The sequence below is a fragment of the Gallus gallus genome, chromosome 7, assembly GCF_016699485.2.
Source record: "Gallus gallus isolate bGalGal1 chromosome 7, bGalGal1.mat.broiler.GRCg7b, whole genome shotgun sequence".
Classification (NCBI taxonomy): domain Eukaryota; kingdom Metazoa; phylum Chordata; class Aves; order Galliformes; family Phasianidae; genus Gallus; species Gallus gallus.
Genome location: NC_052538.1, coordinates 4,420,165 through 4,439,124, shown reverse-complemented (window position 1 = coordinate 4,439,124; position 18,960 = coordinate 4,420,165). Strand labels below are relative to the sequence as shown.

At 45.8% G+C, this 18,960-nt stretch overlaps 1 protein-coding gene across 2 annotated transcripts; it reads right to left on the bottom strand.

Annotated features, from left to right (window-relative positions):
- Positions 1-238: 238 nt before the first annotated feature.
- ATIC (5-aminoimidazole-4-carboxamide ribonucleotide formyltransferase/IMP cyclohydrolase) lies at positions 239-18,224 on the bottom strand. 2 transcript variants are annotated; one of them, NM_205178.2, is made up of 16 exons: positions 18,162-18,224; positions 17,887-18,013; positions 17,422-17,498; positions 16,525-16,591; positions 14,523-14,611; positions 12,445-12,596; positions 12,161-12,317; positions 10,401-10,526; positions 10,142-10,249; positions 9,471-9,556; positions 8,550-8,639; positions 7,376-7,504; positions 6,521-6,613; positions 2,199-2,381; positions 1,291-1,446; positions 239-826 (listed from the first exon to the last, which is right to left on the bottom strand). In NM_205178.2, exons 1-16 carry the CDS (start codon positions 18,181-18,183, stop codon positions 707-709), a joined length of 1,782 nt encoding a protein of 593 aa, NP_990509.2. In that variant the 5' UTR covers positions 18,184-18,224; the 3' UTR covers positions 239-706. The 2 variants fall into 2 exon arrangements, with proteins under 2 accessions (NP_990509.2, NP_001383476.1); NM_001396547.1 differs by lacking the exon at positions 6,521-6,613.
- Between the last annotated feature and the right edge of the window lie 736 nt (positions 18,225-18,960).

Sequence of the window (18,960 nt, the reverse complement as noted above, 5' to 3'; positions counted from 1 at the left end):
CATAACCTGAGAATGAAACCCCAGGTCCTGTGTCTGACCACCCCACAGGCAGGCCTTATTGTCAGAGTCACCACCTCAAGTAAATCAAAATCCATGCCCACAGCCGTGGCAAGGCAGCAGCAGAACCAGGAGCAGGATGTGACCTTCCCCTCTCCCAGGTCCCTCTCTTACCTGTGTGCCCCTACAGTGGCTTTAGCAAAGGGAACACACGTGGACATCGCCCCCGTACCACTGGAGATCAAAGCCATGACAGATTTGTTTATTGCAACACTGTGGGCTGCTCCTTGCCAAAACCAAACAGGTTTTATAAAATGGAACCAAGAAATCCTTTTGAAATGGTCACTGACTGCCACTCATTCCAATGGCCTTTTAATGAACTGGTGAAGCCAGTGCACAATGCGTGCCATAAGATGTACTTCAAAAATAAACCTCAGGACACAGTGTTTGGACGACATAAGACAATCTTCACATAGCTAAGAACCATATGTTTATTTGTAAGAGACATGCAGAAATGCATTTTCTACATTAGAGGTCAACCACCTGCACTATTATCCTCTGCTAGTGCAGGGAAAGGTCTTGTTTGCACATGTTACAAATACTTGCTAGACACAGATTGCAGTTGCCTCCCAATGAAGCTGGTGGTACTCCAGTCACTGCTGCTGGTGAGACTGTGAGCAAACGGGGGCCACAACAGCCCACAGTAAGCTCAGTGGTGGAACAGCCGAAGGTTGGTGTGGATAAGAGTTATTCCCAGCTCATTGCAAGCTTCAATCACAACCTCGTCGGCAGCAGAGCCAGATGGGGCAACGATGAACTGAACTCCACTCTGAACAAAGGCAGAGATAAGGAGAGGGATTAGAGGACTGAAAAACCAAACTGCCCTGAAAAGGAGCTGGCAGTCTCACTTCTTCAGTAATATCTCACTCCAAGCACTGAAAAAGCAACAGCCTCCATTGCCCAAAGCAATTCAAAGAGCAGGTCCTCACGTGAGTGCTCAGCTCTTTCTATAGCCCAGGAGTAAAATGGTTCCTCTGGAAGCAATAGGCTTTGTCTTGATCTTAAGCTCTTTTTTTTTTTTTTTCTTTTTAAATAAAATTTAATACTCTTTTCATCCTAAACCAACAACCCAAGCAATGGCAAGATAATCACCATCCACATGAGCCCAGTAACCACACCACTACCCTGCCCAGGACACGCAACTGCAGCCAGCACCCTCAGTACAGAACAGAGGCATTCCCCAGAGCTGTGCACTGCACTCAAGCAGGAAGCCCAGCCATGATAAGACCTTACCCGTTTGGCTCTGTCAACATTATCCCTAAAAGGGAAGAATGCGTCGGAGCTGAGGGAGACAGCAGTCAGCTTGGCAATCCACTGCTTCTTCTCAGCTTCTGTTAGCTGTGCGGGCACCTCTTCAAACATGGCCTGCCACTTCACCAGGTCCTCATCCTGGAGGAATGAGAAGTGCCAGCTCAGCCCCGAGGCACCAACTGCTGGAAGTACCCACCTGGGGCGTGCTTGGGATGAGTGATGGCATCCCTGTGACCCAGTTCAGCTGTGCTTTCTGTTCCCACAGCTCTGCTGCTGACAACCTCACACCAGCAATTTTACAATCCCAAGTGATGGTGGGAATGCAGTGCCAATGTCAGCTCCTCCTGCATCCTTTCAACACCTTCCCTTCCCCTCCGCACCCCAAAACTCAAGGGATCTCCTCCAACATGCTCTGTTCAGCCTGCCTGCAGAGTGCTGCTCTGTGTCAATGCCAGCACACACCACCTGGGCGCGGGGGATGACTTCACCAACGGCAAACAGCAGCTTTGGTTTGTGATTCACCTTCTGAACAGCACTGAAGTTCTTATCCCCTCTGAGCCACTCTGAGATGATTCATTCAGTCTCCAGTCCAGCTCTTGGCTTTCAATACTTAAAAAGGGCATGCTATTTTCTTGTCTCACTTGTACTGAGGAGGTCAAAGCGATTCCGGGAATCCAAAAAGCCTTACAAGCAAACAGCGAAGTGCCAGAAGGAACAGCCAGCAGGCACGATGGGGCAGGGAGGACTTAAAAACCGAGGCTTTAACCCTGCCTTAACACCAGGGGCAAACATCCAAGGACACCAAGCTGCACACCAACGTGCAGAGCAGGCTCCAGGACCTCAGACAATGGGTGCAGCATCAGAGGGGCAATCCGGGGGAACCCTCTTACCTCTCCAATGGTGCCAGTGACGTACTGATCGATGGCGTTGGAGACCTCTGCTCTCTTCACTCCTGCTTTGAACTTCATGGAGAGCACCCGTGGGTGGTGCCGCAGCCACCAGCTGTTGGCCTTGTCACCAGCCAGGCGCGTGCAGTGGATGCGGGACTGCTGGCCGGCCCCGATGCCAATGACCTGAAGCATACACACAAAGCACCATCACACCCCCGCTTCAGAGCAATTAGCAAAGACCTCCCACAAATTAGTTGCTCCTTACCGGATCAGAGAGAAAGCACAGGTCATTAGCAAGGAAAACTAGGAAAATAACTGCATCCCCAACCCCATCACCTGGATACAGGGACAGGCAACCTCGAAGCCGTGTGTCACAGCCCAACACACAATGCAAACAAGCCCTGGCATCCTATCTAGGTGAGTGCAAGCTTGCACTGGAGACAAAGCCAACTCTTAAGAGTGCTGACACTACTGGAAATTAAATGTTCCTGGGGATGTCTTGATTACTGGACACTGGCATACAGCACCAGCTTCACTCTCCTCAGGAATCAGGGAAACTCAGTATTGTCAGGGTCAGCATATTATGCTTTCATACCTCATTACATTCAAGTCTGGAGCCAGACCAGGCAATGCTGTGCATCTGTGGCAAGCTCTCATGCTCCCCTTCAGCCAAAATGAAACCATCAGTGCGTAAACACAGCTACTGAGCTGGGGGTCTGCCTGCTGCTCCTCAGCCCTCTGCCACAAGAGCACGCCAGGCAGACAAATACAACATCCAGTCACACCATGGCTGTCAAACCTCAGGCTGTAGCTTTCCTCCACAGATTTCAGAGGTTCTGCTTCCCAAAGAGAGCTCCTGCCACTTCATAGCAGAGATCTGTCAGAAAGCAAGACTCTCTTCCTAATTTCCTGCCCCTGTGAAGCCAGAGCTGAACTGTTCACCAGACTGCTTGCATGGGGTATCGCTCCAGGGATGCTGTGTTGAAGCCAGCACTTCTGGCCACCGCCTCAGAGTTTCCAGCTCCGGCTGCAGCAGATGGTAAAGCTATAAGTCAAGCACTGCCCTCAAGGGAATGAATCATTTGTCTTTAATTAATCAAGACACAGTGACTTCACCTCTTACCAGAACCATAAAAACATGCTGCTGGATACTGTTCCCTCAAGGAACAAATGAAAGAGTTGGCCTGCTATCTAATATCATCTGCTCAGCTATAACTAAACAGTCATCAGCACTTAGTAAATTCATAAGGATAGTGGTGTTACTGTAAATATTAAATAGATTCCATGCTTTCCATGGCTTAGGGACACCTCCCCCCCAGCAAACACTCCTTGATGTCTAACCTATGCTTCTCACGCTCCATCTGTTTGACCTTCAAACTTGCATGGGATTTTGCATCTCAAGGGAGCTCAGTGCCAGTTGCACATAGCTACATGGTCTCATCAGTGGAGGCTCTTCTTCCCTACACAGCCAAGAGGGATTACAATCATCACACAGCACGCACCTTAACTCACCCACCCTTTAAGTGCGGGCTTAGCAAGGCAGGTCAGGCTAGCACAGAAGTTCATAACTGGGGTTGCAGACCAAGGAGAGTCCCAGACAGTATTTCAGCAAAATGATGTGTCCTGTAAGTTATTCACTTTGGCTCAAAGCAAAGCCAAACGTGTCCATAGGTGGAATATGGTGCAAAAGCATGGAGTGGGTGAGATGGGCAGTGCCCAAAGAGATTCTGCAAAATGGTGCAGGTTAGCCTGGATTTAGTCAGATTTACTCTGATTAATGAGTGAAAACAGAAGTCCTAAATACACCTGGAAATAGAAAATCAAATAAATGGCTTCACAATTGAGAGGGCAAAGCAGCACTGTACAGTAAATTAACAGGTTTGGTTTATCCCACTCTGCAGAGAATAAAGAAAGTATAATTTTGAACTGCTGAAGTCAGACAGTATGACTGGAGAAAGTAGGAGCCAGCATGTTGCAGACTTTGGCTCAGCTGCACTGAAAGTCAGACAAAACGAGTGGAAGTGTTTATTGCAATTAGTGGCAGTTGACTTCCTGCAAATTAAGTGACGCTCGGGTCCATTAATGCTTCCTCCCACTCCAGCCTTCCCTAGGACTCATTAACACCAAGCCCCAGCTGGAGCAGTAGTGAAGCCAGGCTGTCAGAAAGGCTCTGGTTATCTGATGCATGGGAGGGCTGAAACAGAACAGAAACGGTGCAAAGCTGAAACACCCCCTGGAAAAACAAAAGCAATGGAACTGAAAGAATGCCGGGTTCCCCCAGCTTGGCTCACATAACCTAAATAAAGCACATCCTGGAAATACATTGGAACTGGAAATTAATTCTTGTTCCCCATTCTTGATTTGTGCTATTTTCTTTCGCTGTCAGATATTCCTTAGCACAGCTGATGTCACGTCTTGGTAGGCGATATGATCAGTAGTTAATTCTGCACAGTATCACCAAAAGGAACCTGAGCTTACCAGCATCTTAAGACTGATTTTCTGTGGACATTATTTCCTGCCCATCTGAACCTTGGGAACAATGATCTCACTGCTGAACAGTCTTAAGAGGCTCTTTTGACGCTTCAAACCTGGGAGACAGCTGCAATCTGAGCTCCTCCATCATCACCTGTAGCATGCTACACTGCTATTTCTGCATTTGGACTGCTACGAGTCTTCTTAGGAAGACATTAAGCTTTGATTTGAAGACCCAACACAAATCTGCCACTCTTGTTGAGTAAGCAACTGAAATGGCTGCTGACCTTTACGAGACAGAGTGCAGCATACAAACCTCTGATCATTGCCTCTTTGCCTTTCCTGTCACATATACAGCAAGCCAAGACAATGCACATTAATACTTTATTGAAATACATCCCTGCAAATACACAAAGCATCAATGAAGCAAGGCTGATTGCCTGCCCCGCCTGCCCACACTGCCTTCCACTCCTCCCTCATGCCTTTTTCCTTCCATATGGTCCACACATTACCACACACATTTCAGAAACAGCTGCAGCAACATGTTAAGTCTAGATTTAGAAAAGCACTAGGGAAACTGCTGCTGTATTAAGGGAAAAGGAGCACAGATAGTGTCACCTTTGTTCTGGGGCTACGAGAATTAATGCTCTTTAGGACAGAGATCCATTCAAGAGCAAGAAAAAAAACAGTGAGGAAAAAGGAAAGAAAAATGCTGGATCTCCAGAGAGGTGTTTTCAAGAACCACGCAGTATGTGACCCTAGAAAATACTGTGAGGCAGTGCTGCAATGTTTCCAGGCTGTAAAAACAATCTGACACATGCAGATGCAAGAACAGCACTGCAGTTCATCCACAGTCTGTACCTGAAACATACCGTTCGATCAACACTGTTATTGTTGATCACTGTTGGATGTATTATATATACATCCAACTTAGGATGACTGAGACCACCAGCATTCTTTGCCTTTTATTTCTGAATTGTTATGGTTTCTAAATAGCCTGACTTATGGAAAAGTTGTCATGGAGAGCACAGAGCCAGCTCAACAACAGCATTACAACTATGAGCCTCTGGGCAAAAAAAAAATATATATATATATATTATTTTCAACACATTTACAACAACTTTTGGATTACTGATTTAAAACGAACACCTAGTGATGACTTAGGACTTGAAAATTCAAGATCAGGATCTCACCTACACACCTGATAATACCCCAGTGAATTCCAACGTCCATCGTAAGCTCTTAAAAACCAAGAAGCACAGAAGATTTCTGATGTCCCCAGGGCATTAGAATGAAAATAAAACAAAACTACGACCCATTTGGACAGTCAGAATCCAGCTGTGAAAGCTACTGTCACTTCCTAAGGCTTTAAACAGAACACAGCATATGCACATGCCCTCACAAAACGACAAAAAGCAGAACAGTTACAAAGAAATGACTCAAGGCCTAACTGCAGAAGCACGTGAGAGCTTTTCCAACCCTATCATTGAAAGAGCCAGCCTCGTCATTATCATGAAAAAGATGTATTAGGATTGGGTTTTGAAGCAACTTTAAGAGAAACATGTTTAGCTGCTGTTCTGCATGGCACTACCTAGGGCAGTTCATCTATATTTCATAGAATCGTAGGATCGCCTGGCTTAAAAAGGACCACAATCAGTGCCTAGTTTTAGCCCCCTGCTATGTGCAGGGTCGCCAACCACCAGACCAGGCTGCCCAGAGCCACATCCAGCCTGGGATATTTGTTTTATAGCTTCCTGTGTGCTAAATGATTTTAAACCCTGTACCTGACCAAAGCACTCTGACTAGCTTAGCTTGGAAGCACGGTCCCCAGAGCAATCTGGTTTGGTTACCTGCCCGTCCTTGGCGTAGCACACTGAGTTGGACTGGGTGTATTTGACAGCAATGCTGGCAACAATCAGGTCTCGGACAGCAGACTCAGGCAGCTGAAACAAAATGCCATTGTCAATCTCATCGACTCAATCTTAGCAGGTCCAGATGGTTCTATCTGGAAGCCCTGCAAAGTCTTCTGTATTTGCTTGCTTTCCTCAGAAGAGCTCACAGGCCAGAAGCTAAGCATATACTCAACTATGCACAGGACCATAATAACAGCTCATGAAATCTGCATTAAAAGTTGATTTAAGTTCACTCCATTGCTAAGTTATTAATATGATTTTTTATTACCTCAAGGTCTGAGCTTGCTTCTGATCGTGTGACTAATAACGTACTCGTTAACATCTGTTTTTTTAATGATTACAAAGAGACACACAAATAACTAATAGTTATCTGATGATGTGAACCCAAAGTGGTGAGCAGCATCAGGAAGGCCAGAGTTTATGTACTGTATGTAAGAGGGAGAACAACACAGTGAGTCAGAGTGAGATCACAGAGGATCCCTAGAACACACCATCTCACCATAAGAAATGAAACAAAGTGACTTCTTATAAATAAGAAATATAAATATTTTGGTAGTCTCAGACGAAGGACAGGGCCCAGCTTCTCTTATTTACACAAGGGATCAAAACGAAAGCAAACTACCCTGATTTGCCCAAGCATTTTTGGCCAAAAAGCTTGCTGCATTATTTTGTTGGAAGTTTAATGTCATTAAAATGCAAGAGCTCTTAAAATAGAACAGTGCTGACTTCCTTGATGAAAGCACATCAATTGGCTCTACAAGTTTTTTAGCTCCTTTATCTTCTAAGACTTACAGTTTTATTCTTTGTAACAATGTTCTTGAACAAGGACCGGTCAATGACTGCATTGTTCCTCTTCTGCATGAGCTGCAATCCATAGAGGGTTCGAATCTCATTGTCATCTGGCTCATAATTAGGGTCCATCTAAAAGCCAACAGACAGGGCAATAAAACACTGAGCTCTTCAAAGCTCAAGTAACAGCTTAGGTTAGAATATCCTCAAAAGCATCCAGAAGAAGTGAACTGTTTAGAGAAAGCAGTGTTAGAACATCAGGAGGAGTTAGAATTAATTGGAGCACTGAAGTCTCAACAGCAGAAGGTGACAACGAAGGAGTGATGAGGGATAGAGCAGGTTACATGCTTATACACAACCATCCATGTTGAAAGCCAAAAAATCTACAAAGTCTTTCCGTCTTTCACAGAAAGGTAAAAGCATCCACACACAAAGATCCTTCTTGTCTCCTATAGCAAATAGGAATATTCTGAGGTGGGTTTATATACACCGTAATGTACAACTCCCAGTGCCTTCAACATTAAACTGGTGAACGTGATTATTTCCAGAGATGCACTTCCTTGGGGAACACCCATACAAGCGTGCAGCACAGCGAAGCCACACAAGTGTATGGGGCCAAGTTAAATGGAACCGTTAAACTGTATTAAGGTCTACCCAAGTATAGGTGATTTAGAGTTCTGATAGCCCCTCTTCAGCTAATTGAAGCATGAAGGAAACCAGATTAAGGCTACCCAGCTCCAAATACAAGCATGTACACACTTTGTATGGTTTTGCTAATCCCTTCAGATCAACTTTCCTTAGTCTCCCTGTTCAGACAGGCCCTAAAGCTACAGACTTAACCAATACAACCTCATCCTTGCAAAGCTAATTGAATTCAGAAGGTAATCAGCTGCCAAGATTGTCTGCAATTTCATTCCTGCTTGCCTGAAGCTCCGGAGCCATCTTCTACAGTTCCCTTGGTAGCGAGACTACAATTGCAACTTCAGCTAAGCCTTGGATTTTCTTTCTGTCACGTTAATGTTCTGTGCTCGTTGGTTGCTCAAATTCAGGCAGAAGTAGGACGTGTTTGGCTTACACTGCAGGGAAGCCTGGTCCAGATAGCTATGGGCGCTATCCAGACACTAACATCTGGGACAGGAAGAGCACTGCAAGGCTGTAGGGCAGCAGGACTACAAACCTGGAGGACACAGTAACCACCATTCTTCTTTTTGGAAAGGATTTTGAGAGCTTCTTCCTCATAGCCAGGAGCTACCACACCATCAGATACCTGCAACACAGAGATCCTCAGCAACTATGTCAAAAAGAGAGGGGCTAATACTGCAAACTCTCCCTGTCATATCCAGCAAGGCAAAGGTTTGCTTCTCAGAGGTCTCTAAGTGCTATATAGTTCCAAAGGTACTACTACAATATCTGTTTCAGTCCTTGAAACAGGAAACAGCAGTGTTGCTCAGCCCATAGCAGGTGTTAGGAAAAAAAAAAAAAGCCTCACTTTATACACAACAGAATTAACAGCTAATATACTCTTCTAGGGGTAAAACTACCAATGTGTGACATCCTCACTTCTCAGCTCCAACATGCCTAAAAAAATAATTATATATATACAATAGTTATTTCAACAGTAACCCTCTTGATGACACAGAATGTCAACAAAACACTGCCTTAACAGTGTTGAAGATAAGAGTTTACATTAATCAGTGCCATGAAGCATGAAGCTTAAATGTATTTCGTTCATATTCTCATCACCTAACAATGATGGGTTTTTTGTTTTGTTGTCTTAACAACCAAGAGCACCAAATGTTGTCCTCACAAACCACCAAACACCATCTTTCATTTATTTGAAAAGAAATCTCCAGTGTACAACACAGCCTTTTGCATTGTGCTTTCTCCTCTCAAGAAAATCAGAAGCAACACGTAGCAGGATGAGAGTCCTGTAAAGCATCAGCTCCCAGCACCCCAGATACTGAACTACCCAAATAGCCAATAAATTGTCTTGAGTTAAACAGGTCAAATCCAAACGTGAACGGCTGCTACAAACCAATGACTCCATCTACTGTGATGCTCCCTTTCCCCTCAAATGCTTTACTGCTCCTTAACAAACCTCTCTGGAAATAATCTTAGCAGTAGGCACATCGCAGATATCAGACAAGGCAATGAAGTCACCAAAAGAAGACATCCGATCAGCACCTGCAAAATGACATTTTCTAGTCATTTATCCAACTATGGCAGAAGATTTCCACCAATGATACTGTGGTTTTCTGTGGGCAATGACCAAAAGCTGTCCCTAAAGTAGTGAAAACTGAAGGACACACGCTAGTGTATCCGTTAACTTAACTTTACCTCTGTTCACTTTGTCCTCCATAATCTGTCAGGTTTTTTTTTTGCCAAAAACAATGAGTTAATTAGTAAATTACCTCAGCTAAGCTGAGGAGGGAATTTTGATTTATAGGTGTTTGTTCTTTTTCGTGACCTCTGAACTTCAAAAGCATTAAAAACCACCCACCAAATACTGGGTAGAAACATTCCTGTTCAAGTAAGTATTCCCAAGCATCCCATCTGCAGTAGAAGGCTGAGTGTGCTTCCAGCCTAGCTCGCTTGGAGAGCAATTTCTGATACGTGGGCAGTTCATTTAGTCAGTTGCTTATGGAGAAAAACCTAAAGAGGAGGAGTAGACTACAAAGGGGAGAACCAGCAAAGCGCAAAATATGCTGTCCAGAGTAGAGCCTTAAGCAGAGCTCTTTGGACAGGTTAGTTTATTCCTGGGCCTCTCACCTCTGCTTCGAGCGTAGGCAGATGCCAAGGGTGTTAAGGTCTTGTGTAAATCATGCACCATGCAGACTTGTGCCTCCTCCTCACTGAGAGGTATTCCAACAGCAGCACCTAGTGGGAAACACAAGCCAGGGCACTCAAACCAGAACCCTTCCTCAAGCCCTGCCCCTGGGGCCCTGTTAAGACACAGATACCACTGGTAGGGCCTGCCAAGAGTCAGTCTGTTCAAAGAGAAAAGTATGGCAGCAAGGAGCCACTCTACCTGCAGGACTGACGTGTTTGAAGGAGGCTGCAGCAGGGATCCCTAACGCCTGCTTGAGTTCCTTCACCAGCTGCCAGGCGTTGAGAGCATCACACAGGTTGATAAACCCTGGAGAGCCATTCACCACTGCAAATGGAGCGTACAAACAGATTAAAGCAGGCAAGGCCCTCTCCCTAGAGTCTGCAGAGCAAGTGGAAGAGATTGTTTCCCCACCAGGAATGGGAATTAGTACAAAACTGCTCTTCAAAAATGACCCAGGCTCCTCAGCAACCGGCTAACCACCCTGGAAAACTTCAGTGGCTTTTGAGGAACGTACACACTTAGGACTCAAACGACGCAAATGCAATTCTCTTTCACAGCACAACCTTAGAGCAAGATATTGTCCCAGTACACCTCCCCTTCAGTGAAAGAAGGGGGAGGAAAAAAAGGAAGAAGTATATTCCCCCTCACGTTTTTGAGCTCTTCAGCTGACAGCAATTTGGAACAGAGCCATATCTTTCCGAGGGAGCCTAACAGAGCTGGATTTTGACTGAAATGCATCGGCACTGCTGTCAGGGAGGAACACAGAAAGCACAGCCCTCGCTCCATAACAGACAGATTTCTTTACAAATCTAGTAAATTTGGGTGGCTGTGACTCAATGAAGTACTCAGGCAATAGCCAAACTAAAGACAGCATCTCCAATTATTGTCAAATGAACCATTCACAGCCACAAAGCTTAGGGCAAGCTTTTAACAAAGTGCCTGATCTGGCACAGATTTCTGACGAAAGGACCAAGAGTAAAAGTCCTTTGAAAGTTTGCTCCCAAAACCTTTTGCCCCAGCATGCATAAAACTGCAAGATCAGCATTGACAAAGAAGGACTGGGATCATTTCAGAAGCTTAAACAACTCTTCTCTCTTGAAATGCAATAATACACAGCCAGACAGGTGAACACAATATTGTTCTGCTGCCAAACCTAGGAGGCAGACATGAAGCAAATCAGCTTCTAGTGCACAGCAGAAAAGCCTCCTAGGAGACACAAGGCAGAGCTCCTTTTCACCAGCACTAAAAATGATCTTAAGAAAGAAAGTCTGGCTACTTTTGTTCTCTCCAAACTAGAGACTGCCCCACGGCAGTAAGGCTGTGGTGGGCGTGCACCCAGTAAAAAGGAGAAGACAGACACCAGACCTGTCTCAGCTCTTGCAAGTGAGACTGGTATTCCCTGCCACTGTCACCATTAGCAGCAACAGCACTCTGAAAAATTGAGGCAATAAACCCCTGCTCAAAACTGTCACAGAAAGAAAAGTAACAAAAAATCATTCAAGCCTGGAGAAGAACAGCTTGATTTCTGGACAGCAACTGGTGACATGAAAAGACTGGGCACGTACTAAATACAGAAAATGAGCAGAAAAAGATCTTGAAATGATGACAACTTTTCCTCTGCAAAATCTCAAGCTGATGTCAAACAAGAAGCCCATTATGTAGATCTGCCTGAAGTGTCTTCAGTGTGGACACGCCAACTTACACCGAGAGAATATGGAGCTACCGTTAAGTCTCATGGGGATCAGCAGTCAAGCTTTTATGTCTCACACAGCTCAACCTTCTCATTGCAAAGCCAGTGCCCCTCAGTATAAAGTGGTTTAACATAACACACTGTTGGGCATACCTTGCACTAAGGTACAAGATGGCATCTCAGTTCTAAGGGCACTGGCAGACATGCCTGCTTGCCCACCCGCCCTCTTTTATTGCTGCCCCAGAGCTCCCCCTTGTCAGGGCCTCACCTGTCAGGGGAAGCTTAGGCCTCGTGGTGTAGAGCTGTGCAGGACTCTGATGAGGATTCATGCCATACCTCAGGGGCAGCTGGGACACCCCCTTGCTGTACTCCTTCCTAAAGTAGTCAGAGATGGCTGCATCATACTGAGCAGTGTGGGTGAAAGCCTGGGGACAAAATGGGGGATGCTCGTCAGCTTACAGACATCAACTTACAAATGATTTGGTGTTTAACAAAATGGATAAATGAAAGACAAACTAGCCTAGCCCTCTTGTGTGAGCAAGCATGACCAACCTTCAGTGCAAGGTGACGTCTGGTTTCTACAGAAGTGTCTTTGTCCTTCGATGCTGCCATCTCTTTAGCTACAGAAGAGTAGTCTGCAGGATCACACACAACTGTCACACGAGCATGGTTCTTAGCAGCTGCCCGGAGCAAGGCAACTCCTCCTGCAAGAGAAGCATGGAGGCATAAGGCACTTCTCATCTGGACTCAGCATAACCATATGTGTGGCCAAGAAGGAACATGCACCAAGCAATCATCTGTGCCAGATGGACGTGCCCATCTCCCCAGGCCATAAAAGGGGCCGTAGGAATAGCTTGAAAATGCACAAGACAGTCAGCTAGTAAGATTCAAACCAGTGCTGAAGGTGCAAAAAACAGCACAGCTGCAGGGATGAGAAAATAAATGAGTCCCATGCTGCGCAGAGCACCTGGGGAAAGAACACCTTCCAGCAGCACAGCCACATCCTGAAGAGGACAGCTATCTGCACATGCTGCTTAAACACCGTCCTCTGCAACGCTGGGCTGGGGAGGAGTCTACAGGAAGATTTATTTCTATTCTGCCAAGCAACTGAGGTTCTCAAATCTCTCTGCAAATATTAATGAATACAGCGCAGGTCCTCTGTGTGAGATAAAATGCCATGCCTCCCCCTTAAATCTGACTCTGCACAGCAATTATAACACTTTAAATCATACAGGATACTAGGCTGTAGCAACAGAAAAGCAGAGGCTGGCATTGCTACATACAGAGCAAGTACTACTTCATAAAACATTTAATAGAGAGCTCTGCTGGGCATCGTTTGGACTAAACTACTGCAAGAAAATTCAATCCCAATCCAATCTCATGGCACAAAACTGTGCCTGCACTGTGCACAAGCTGCCGTGCAGAGATGCTGCAGTGAAGCAAAAGCAAGTCTTTGGGGGTTAATAACCAGCACGAAGAGCAGAACTGCTGATAATACAGGCATCCGTGCTTCTAAACTCAGATCCCTAACTACCCTCCTGCACATGCAGACTCACTTCTTTCCCTGTAATGTCTTCCTGGCTCAGCCTCTTCTCTCCAAAACTAGTTTTTATTTTTATTACACTGCCAAAGGTTCTAAAAGAGATTTAATTGACTCTCAGTAGGAAGCATGCTCTACATTCTCTTTCCTTGTAGGCCCCTTACGTTGAGCAGTGCACACCTCCCCCATTTACACAGCGTGGCCTGCCAGCCTGTTAAAACAGCCACTTGCTATTGCTTAAAAGCAATGAGGTTTACCCAGCTATGCCTTTCAGCCTCCTCCTTGTAGCCCTCGAGCTCCTCAGCTGACTTCAGTGGAGAAAAAGCCACCAGGAGAACTAATTTCCTGCATGTTCCTACGAAGTGAGGCAGAAGACAGAATTTGTGGCCCCTCTTCTTTCTTTCCCAGAGGGAGGCAGTTGCAATAAGAGCTGCTGATTTACTACAGTAGTAGATGCTCACTGAACTACACCACGTAAAGGTGAGATTGGCTGTCAGAAGAATTAGTCTGCAAGTTACCAGCAGGTCATTTCTGCACACAGTCATCTTCTAGTGCCTGACACAGAGAAGTTCTCAGTAACACACTTCCTTCTTGAGTATTCTCACAACACACCAGCAGCCTGGTTTGGTTGTCATTAATTTATTTTCATATGCCAACTACCATGGATGTGATGTTTTGAGTGTGTGATGAGGAAAATCCTGCTGCTGTCAAAATGTTCATAGATGACCTGGCAACTATTGGTAGGAGCAAGTAAACCATATGAGATTAAGTGGCCAGCTCACGTGGAGGCCACAGACAGAAACATTTTAGGATATAGGATCAGGTTTCCTTATCTCCTCCCTTCAGCCACAGCACAGAAATAGTTCCTGTGACCATAACTTAGAAAAGGGGTATAGCAAAAGCATTTTGTTCCAGCAAGGCAGTATCCTAAAGAGTTACAAACTCACTCCCTGTACTCCCACATGAAACAGATGTCTGATGATTCCTTAGGAGCGTGTGCAAGGCCTCCAAACAAGAAGAAGAGGACTGAGATCACTTAAAGAACCATCAAGACTGCCTGGAGAATAGGTTTATTCTTCCTTTAACTTACCAATATCAATCTTTTCCACTGCTTCTGGTACAGTTACACCCGGAGAAGATACAGTCTTCACAAAGGGGTAGAGGTTACACACAACAACTCTGAGAATTAAGGGGAAAAGCAGGGTTACTCAGCAAGAAATTGAAAGGTCAAGCTTGACTTGATATGCACAAGGTATTATCAGTGTTTTTGTGGTCTTGCTTTTCAGACCTGTGATCCACATAAGACCCTACAGGCAAGGCTTCTTTCTCCAGAAGACTTAAGAATGGTGGCATTTAGTCATGAAGCAAGAGGTGTTACAGTGGTGAAACACCATGGATGGTGGTGGCATAGGCACATAGAAGTTAACTCAACTCTATGCATTATACATTGTTACAGTAGTTAGTGCCACAGTTTATAGTTAGCTAAGGAAGAATTTCTTTAAACTCGTGGTCCTATGTTTGAATGTTCAGTCATTTCAGTGCATGAATTGAGCCATTTCAAAGAACTTCAGAGTGGGCTTTCAGCACTACTGAAAATAAGTATCAACCAACTTTCATGTAAGAGTAAGCACTGCAAACAAAGCACAGCCAAACAATCTGATTTTCCTCAATTTTTCCAAGAGCATTTTTCCAAGAGAAGACAGTCTACATGCAACTTTCTGGCAGTGACATTATAATAAAGAAACCAACAACATATGAAACCTGAGAGGTATTTAGTGCACAGCCCACAGCCCACAGAATCACCCTATGTCTCTGAATTTCTACTATACAATCTTTTTCTGCCAGTTCTGTTTCCAGTACTCTCTCCTTCCTATCCATTTGTGCCCCTGACCTGTAGCAAACCATCAGCAATCCGTGGACTTTAGCATTACTAATGCTTTTATCTGTGGAAATCAACATAGTATCAAGGTTTCCTACTATGATGCGGGTAGGTAAACTTAATGCAACAATACAAAGCCCCCCCCTGCTGAGGATCAGCTCCTTCTGCTTTATATAAGATGATGTAAATTATTACTTTGGATGCAAATGCGTGACTTTATGTCACTGATGTAAAAACATGACTCCCCTGTAACTCAGCAGAGCCTGCTTTAAAACGCAGCGTATTCTGAACAGCTCCCGCTGCGGAGCCATCTATGAGGACTCCTGTGGTTTTAAATTCCAGGTTTTCAAATTCAGCCTGGAAATCCATTCATCCCAGGCACGGAGCTTTTAAAATCATTTCTAAAAAAAAACAAAGATGGACTCTGGCCTAATCACCACAGTCAATCTATACCCCCCTGTCTTGGCAACATCTACAACTTATTATGTTCGATTCAACCACTTATTTCTAAATCTAAGCAGTGACAAAAGTGGTTGCTCACAATCACTAGGTTAGAGTGGTTAAAATAGTCCCAAGCTGCCCTGCATCAGAACAGCAAGTAAATGCATTCTATCAAAAAATTGGAAAAAAATCTTGTGTATGTGTTAGTGCATGGACTGTATGACTTCATTTTCTGGCTCCAGCTCCTTCTCAGGGTGGCCAAGTAAGTTTTCTGGTTTATACCTGTTTTCTGTCTGCACCAACGATGCATGTTCTTGACCTGTTTTGCATACCTAGTCTTTACTCGTGTTGAAACTCAGTAAACATTATGTAAATCTCAAAGGGTATGTTTACTAAGCAAGTATTTCAAAATCAGGAATCGCCATCGGATCAAACACCCAGAGCCAAGCTGAGAGGAGCTGCATCAGCTCCAAAAGCACTGAATTCAACTTTGCAGTAACAGTAATAAGGCCCAGCAAGTCTCAAAATTCACAGATAAACAAAAGAAATTAAAAACTCCAGGGAAAACACGTTGTAGCTTCATTCACATTATTTGTTAAGTGCAGAAAATCATACTTTTGAAAAATATAACATCTCCCAAGAGGAAGAAGGAAGAAGACTGCAGTTTTTCTGGTGTGCAGATCCCCACTGCTCCCATCCACCAGCACTGACTGATCTCCATCGCTCATTTCTGATTACTGATAAACTGCATCTCACCTTCCCCAAAATTTACCTTACAAGGCTGAAATCTTGTTTGTTCATATCAGCGTTATCTTCTGGAATATTGCGAGCCAAGATGCCTAGTTACAAAAATAGTACAGCCTCATTAAAATAAAGAACTGATGCCACAACAAAAGTCTTTTGAATTCAGCACTTCCCTTCAGACTGTGCTTCTCCCCAGATCCATAAGCTTTCTCACTCGAGCTCAGATGGTCCTCAGCCTCTCTTCCCTTTCCCTGGCTCTATGGCTGTTCAAATTCCATATTAACATTTTTTTTTCCCCCCAGTATAAAATCCTAGAGGATTCCAAGTGCTGACTGGCAACCTCAAAGCCATCCTTTATAAGCATTCCCTTGGTAACTTGGAAATGCTCAAGCTGACAAGGAGAACACGGAGAGGAAAAAGGCACCTGTCACTCATGAGCCAGCAATAGGCAAAGCCTATGAAACAACTGAAGCAAGAGGCTGTGCCTCTAGTGGAACAGCACAGGCGGCTGGCTGAGGTCTAGGAGGCAGGAAAGATGCAGAAATCACCCACTAAAGACTGTGCTGTCATGTTCCTTATGCTGCATGCCAGATTCACCCACAGGTTAAAAATCAGTGGAGCTCTCTGCCTGAACAGGCCTGAAATTGCCTAAACAAAGAACTCACAAATGCATTTTACAGAGGAGCCCCATTACTTCTAGCTCCAGGGATGAAAAGCTCTAATTGCAGAGATGCCAGCATAGCAACTGAGGAAGTAATTCAGCCACCTTGTGCATCGTATCTCCTTTTGCTGCTAGGGCAAATCTGTATTCATCCCTCAGTTCCTCCTCACAATCCTTAAAAAACACATTCATCAATCCCTTCTTTCCACCCTCGCTGCCCGTGGATTTCTCTTTCAGGCTGAAAATACACCAGCAGAAACATACCAGCATGGACTGCAGGATGAAGGGTTTTCACACGTCCTCCTAACATCTCAGGGAACCCCGTCAGGTCCGAAACATCTCTGCTCAATGAGAAAACACACAGCATCCTCAGCTGAAGTGCCACGACGACTTCATCTATAGGCTCAGTGTTTAATTACCGTTAGGGGACACTTAGATCTACTGGCAGCGTTGATAAGACACAGCAATCAGATGCAACCTTTCAGGTCGCACAAAGAGCCGTATCTCTTGGGTTTATTCAAGGACTGGAAGGTTGCAATCTTTTGCAATGCCATCCCTTGGGAATACTCATTCCCTCGGAGAGGGAAAAGCGACCATCCTTTGCTTTGGGCTTCGCTGATAACCAAGCAAGCACGTGGGAAGTAAGTCTGAGTGTTGGATGGCAGAGGACAGGGCAGCCTGAGCTCAGGAGCAGCTGTCACACAGCGCGGCACGGGGCCATACAAGTACCTCACAGGCAGCCCCGCATCCCTCAAGGCCGTGGCCGTTCCTCCCGAGGCGATGAGGCCCAGACCCAACGCGTTCAGGCTCCTGGCGAACTCCACCAGGCCCGCCTTCTCCGAGACGCTGAGCAAAGCTGAAAGGCGAATAGGCCACAGTGGGGGAGATGAGGCCTTCAGAAGCTCCACAACGCACAAAACCACCCCTCAGCACAGAACCGCCGCGCGGCAGCCAAGTCGCGCGCGCGTCCCCCCCCCCCCCCATCCCATCCCGCCACGCGTTACCGAGCTGCTGCCGGGCGGCCATGGCGCGCGTTGCGGGCGAGAGAGGGAGGAAGGAAGGAAAGGAGCGATCGAGGGCGGCCCGAGGGGATTTGGGCTCCAACAGCAGCACCACGTGGGAGGGCGGGGAGGAAGAGGCAGAGCTCGGGTTAAACATTGCTGCTTAAAGCGTGTGCTGCACCCCTCGGGGTGGGGGCGGGCGGCGCGCTGCTGTGTGGGGAGCTCGGCGCGTGGCTCAGCCTGCACCACAGCTGCTGCGGCCTGCCTGGCTGTCCTGTGAGCAGCAGTTCCTAGCGACGTGCCTCGTGTTTTTTATAGAATCGTGGAGTTACTCAGCTTGGAACAGGTCGCTAGAATCATGCAGTCTGACTCCAGCCCGTCCCCACTGCGTCCCTCAGTGTCACGTCTTGAATGCCTCCAAAGGTGGCGACCCGCTGCTCCCTGGGTACCTGTGCCAGCACAGCACCGCTCTTAATAAGAAATTGGTCCTAAAATCCAGCTTGAAGCTCCCCTGGTGCAGCTTCAGGCCGTCACCTTTCATCCTAAGTTCCGATATGGGACTTCCACACATGCATCTGTTAGGCTTTTGTCTCCCACAGAGCCATTCCCTGCAGGCTGGGAGCAGGCAGGCTGGGAGTTAGAAAAGAAGGAATAAATGCAAGATTGGAGATCCTACAGAAAACTGGGAAGCGCAACCAGGAAACCCAGGGCTGTTGTGATTTGTGGGCCTCGAGGCTTGGGCAGCATTGTCTGTGTAAGAAGGAGTCAAGCAAGACATACAGAGCACTAAATAAAGTCGGTA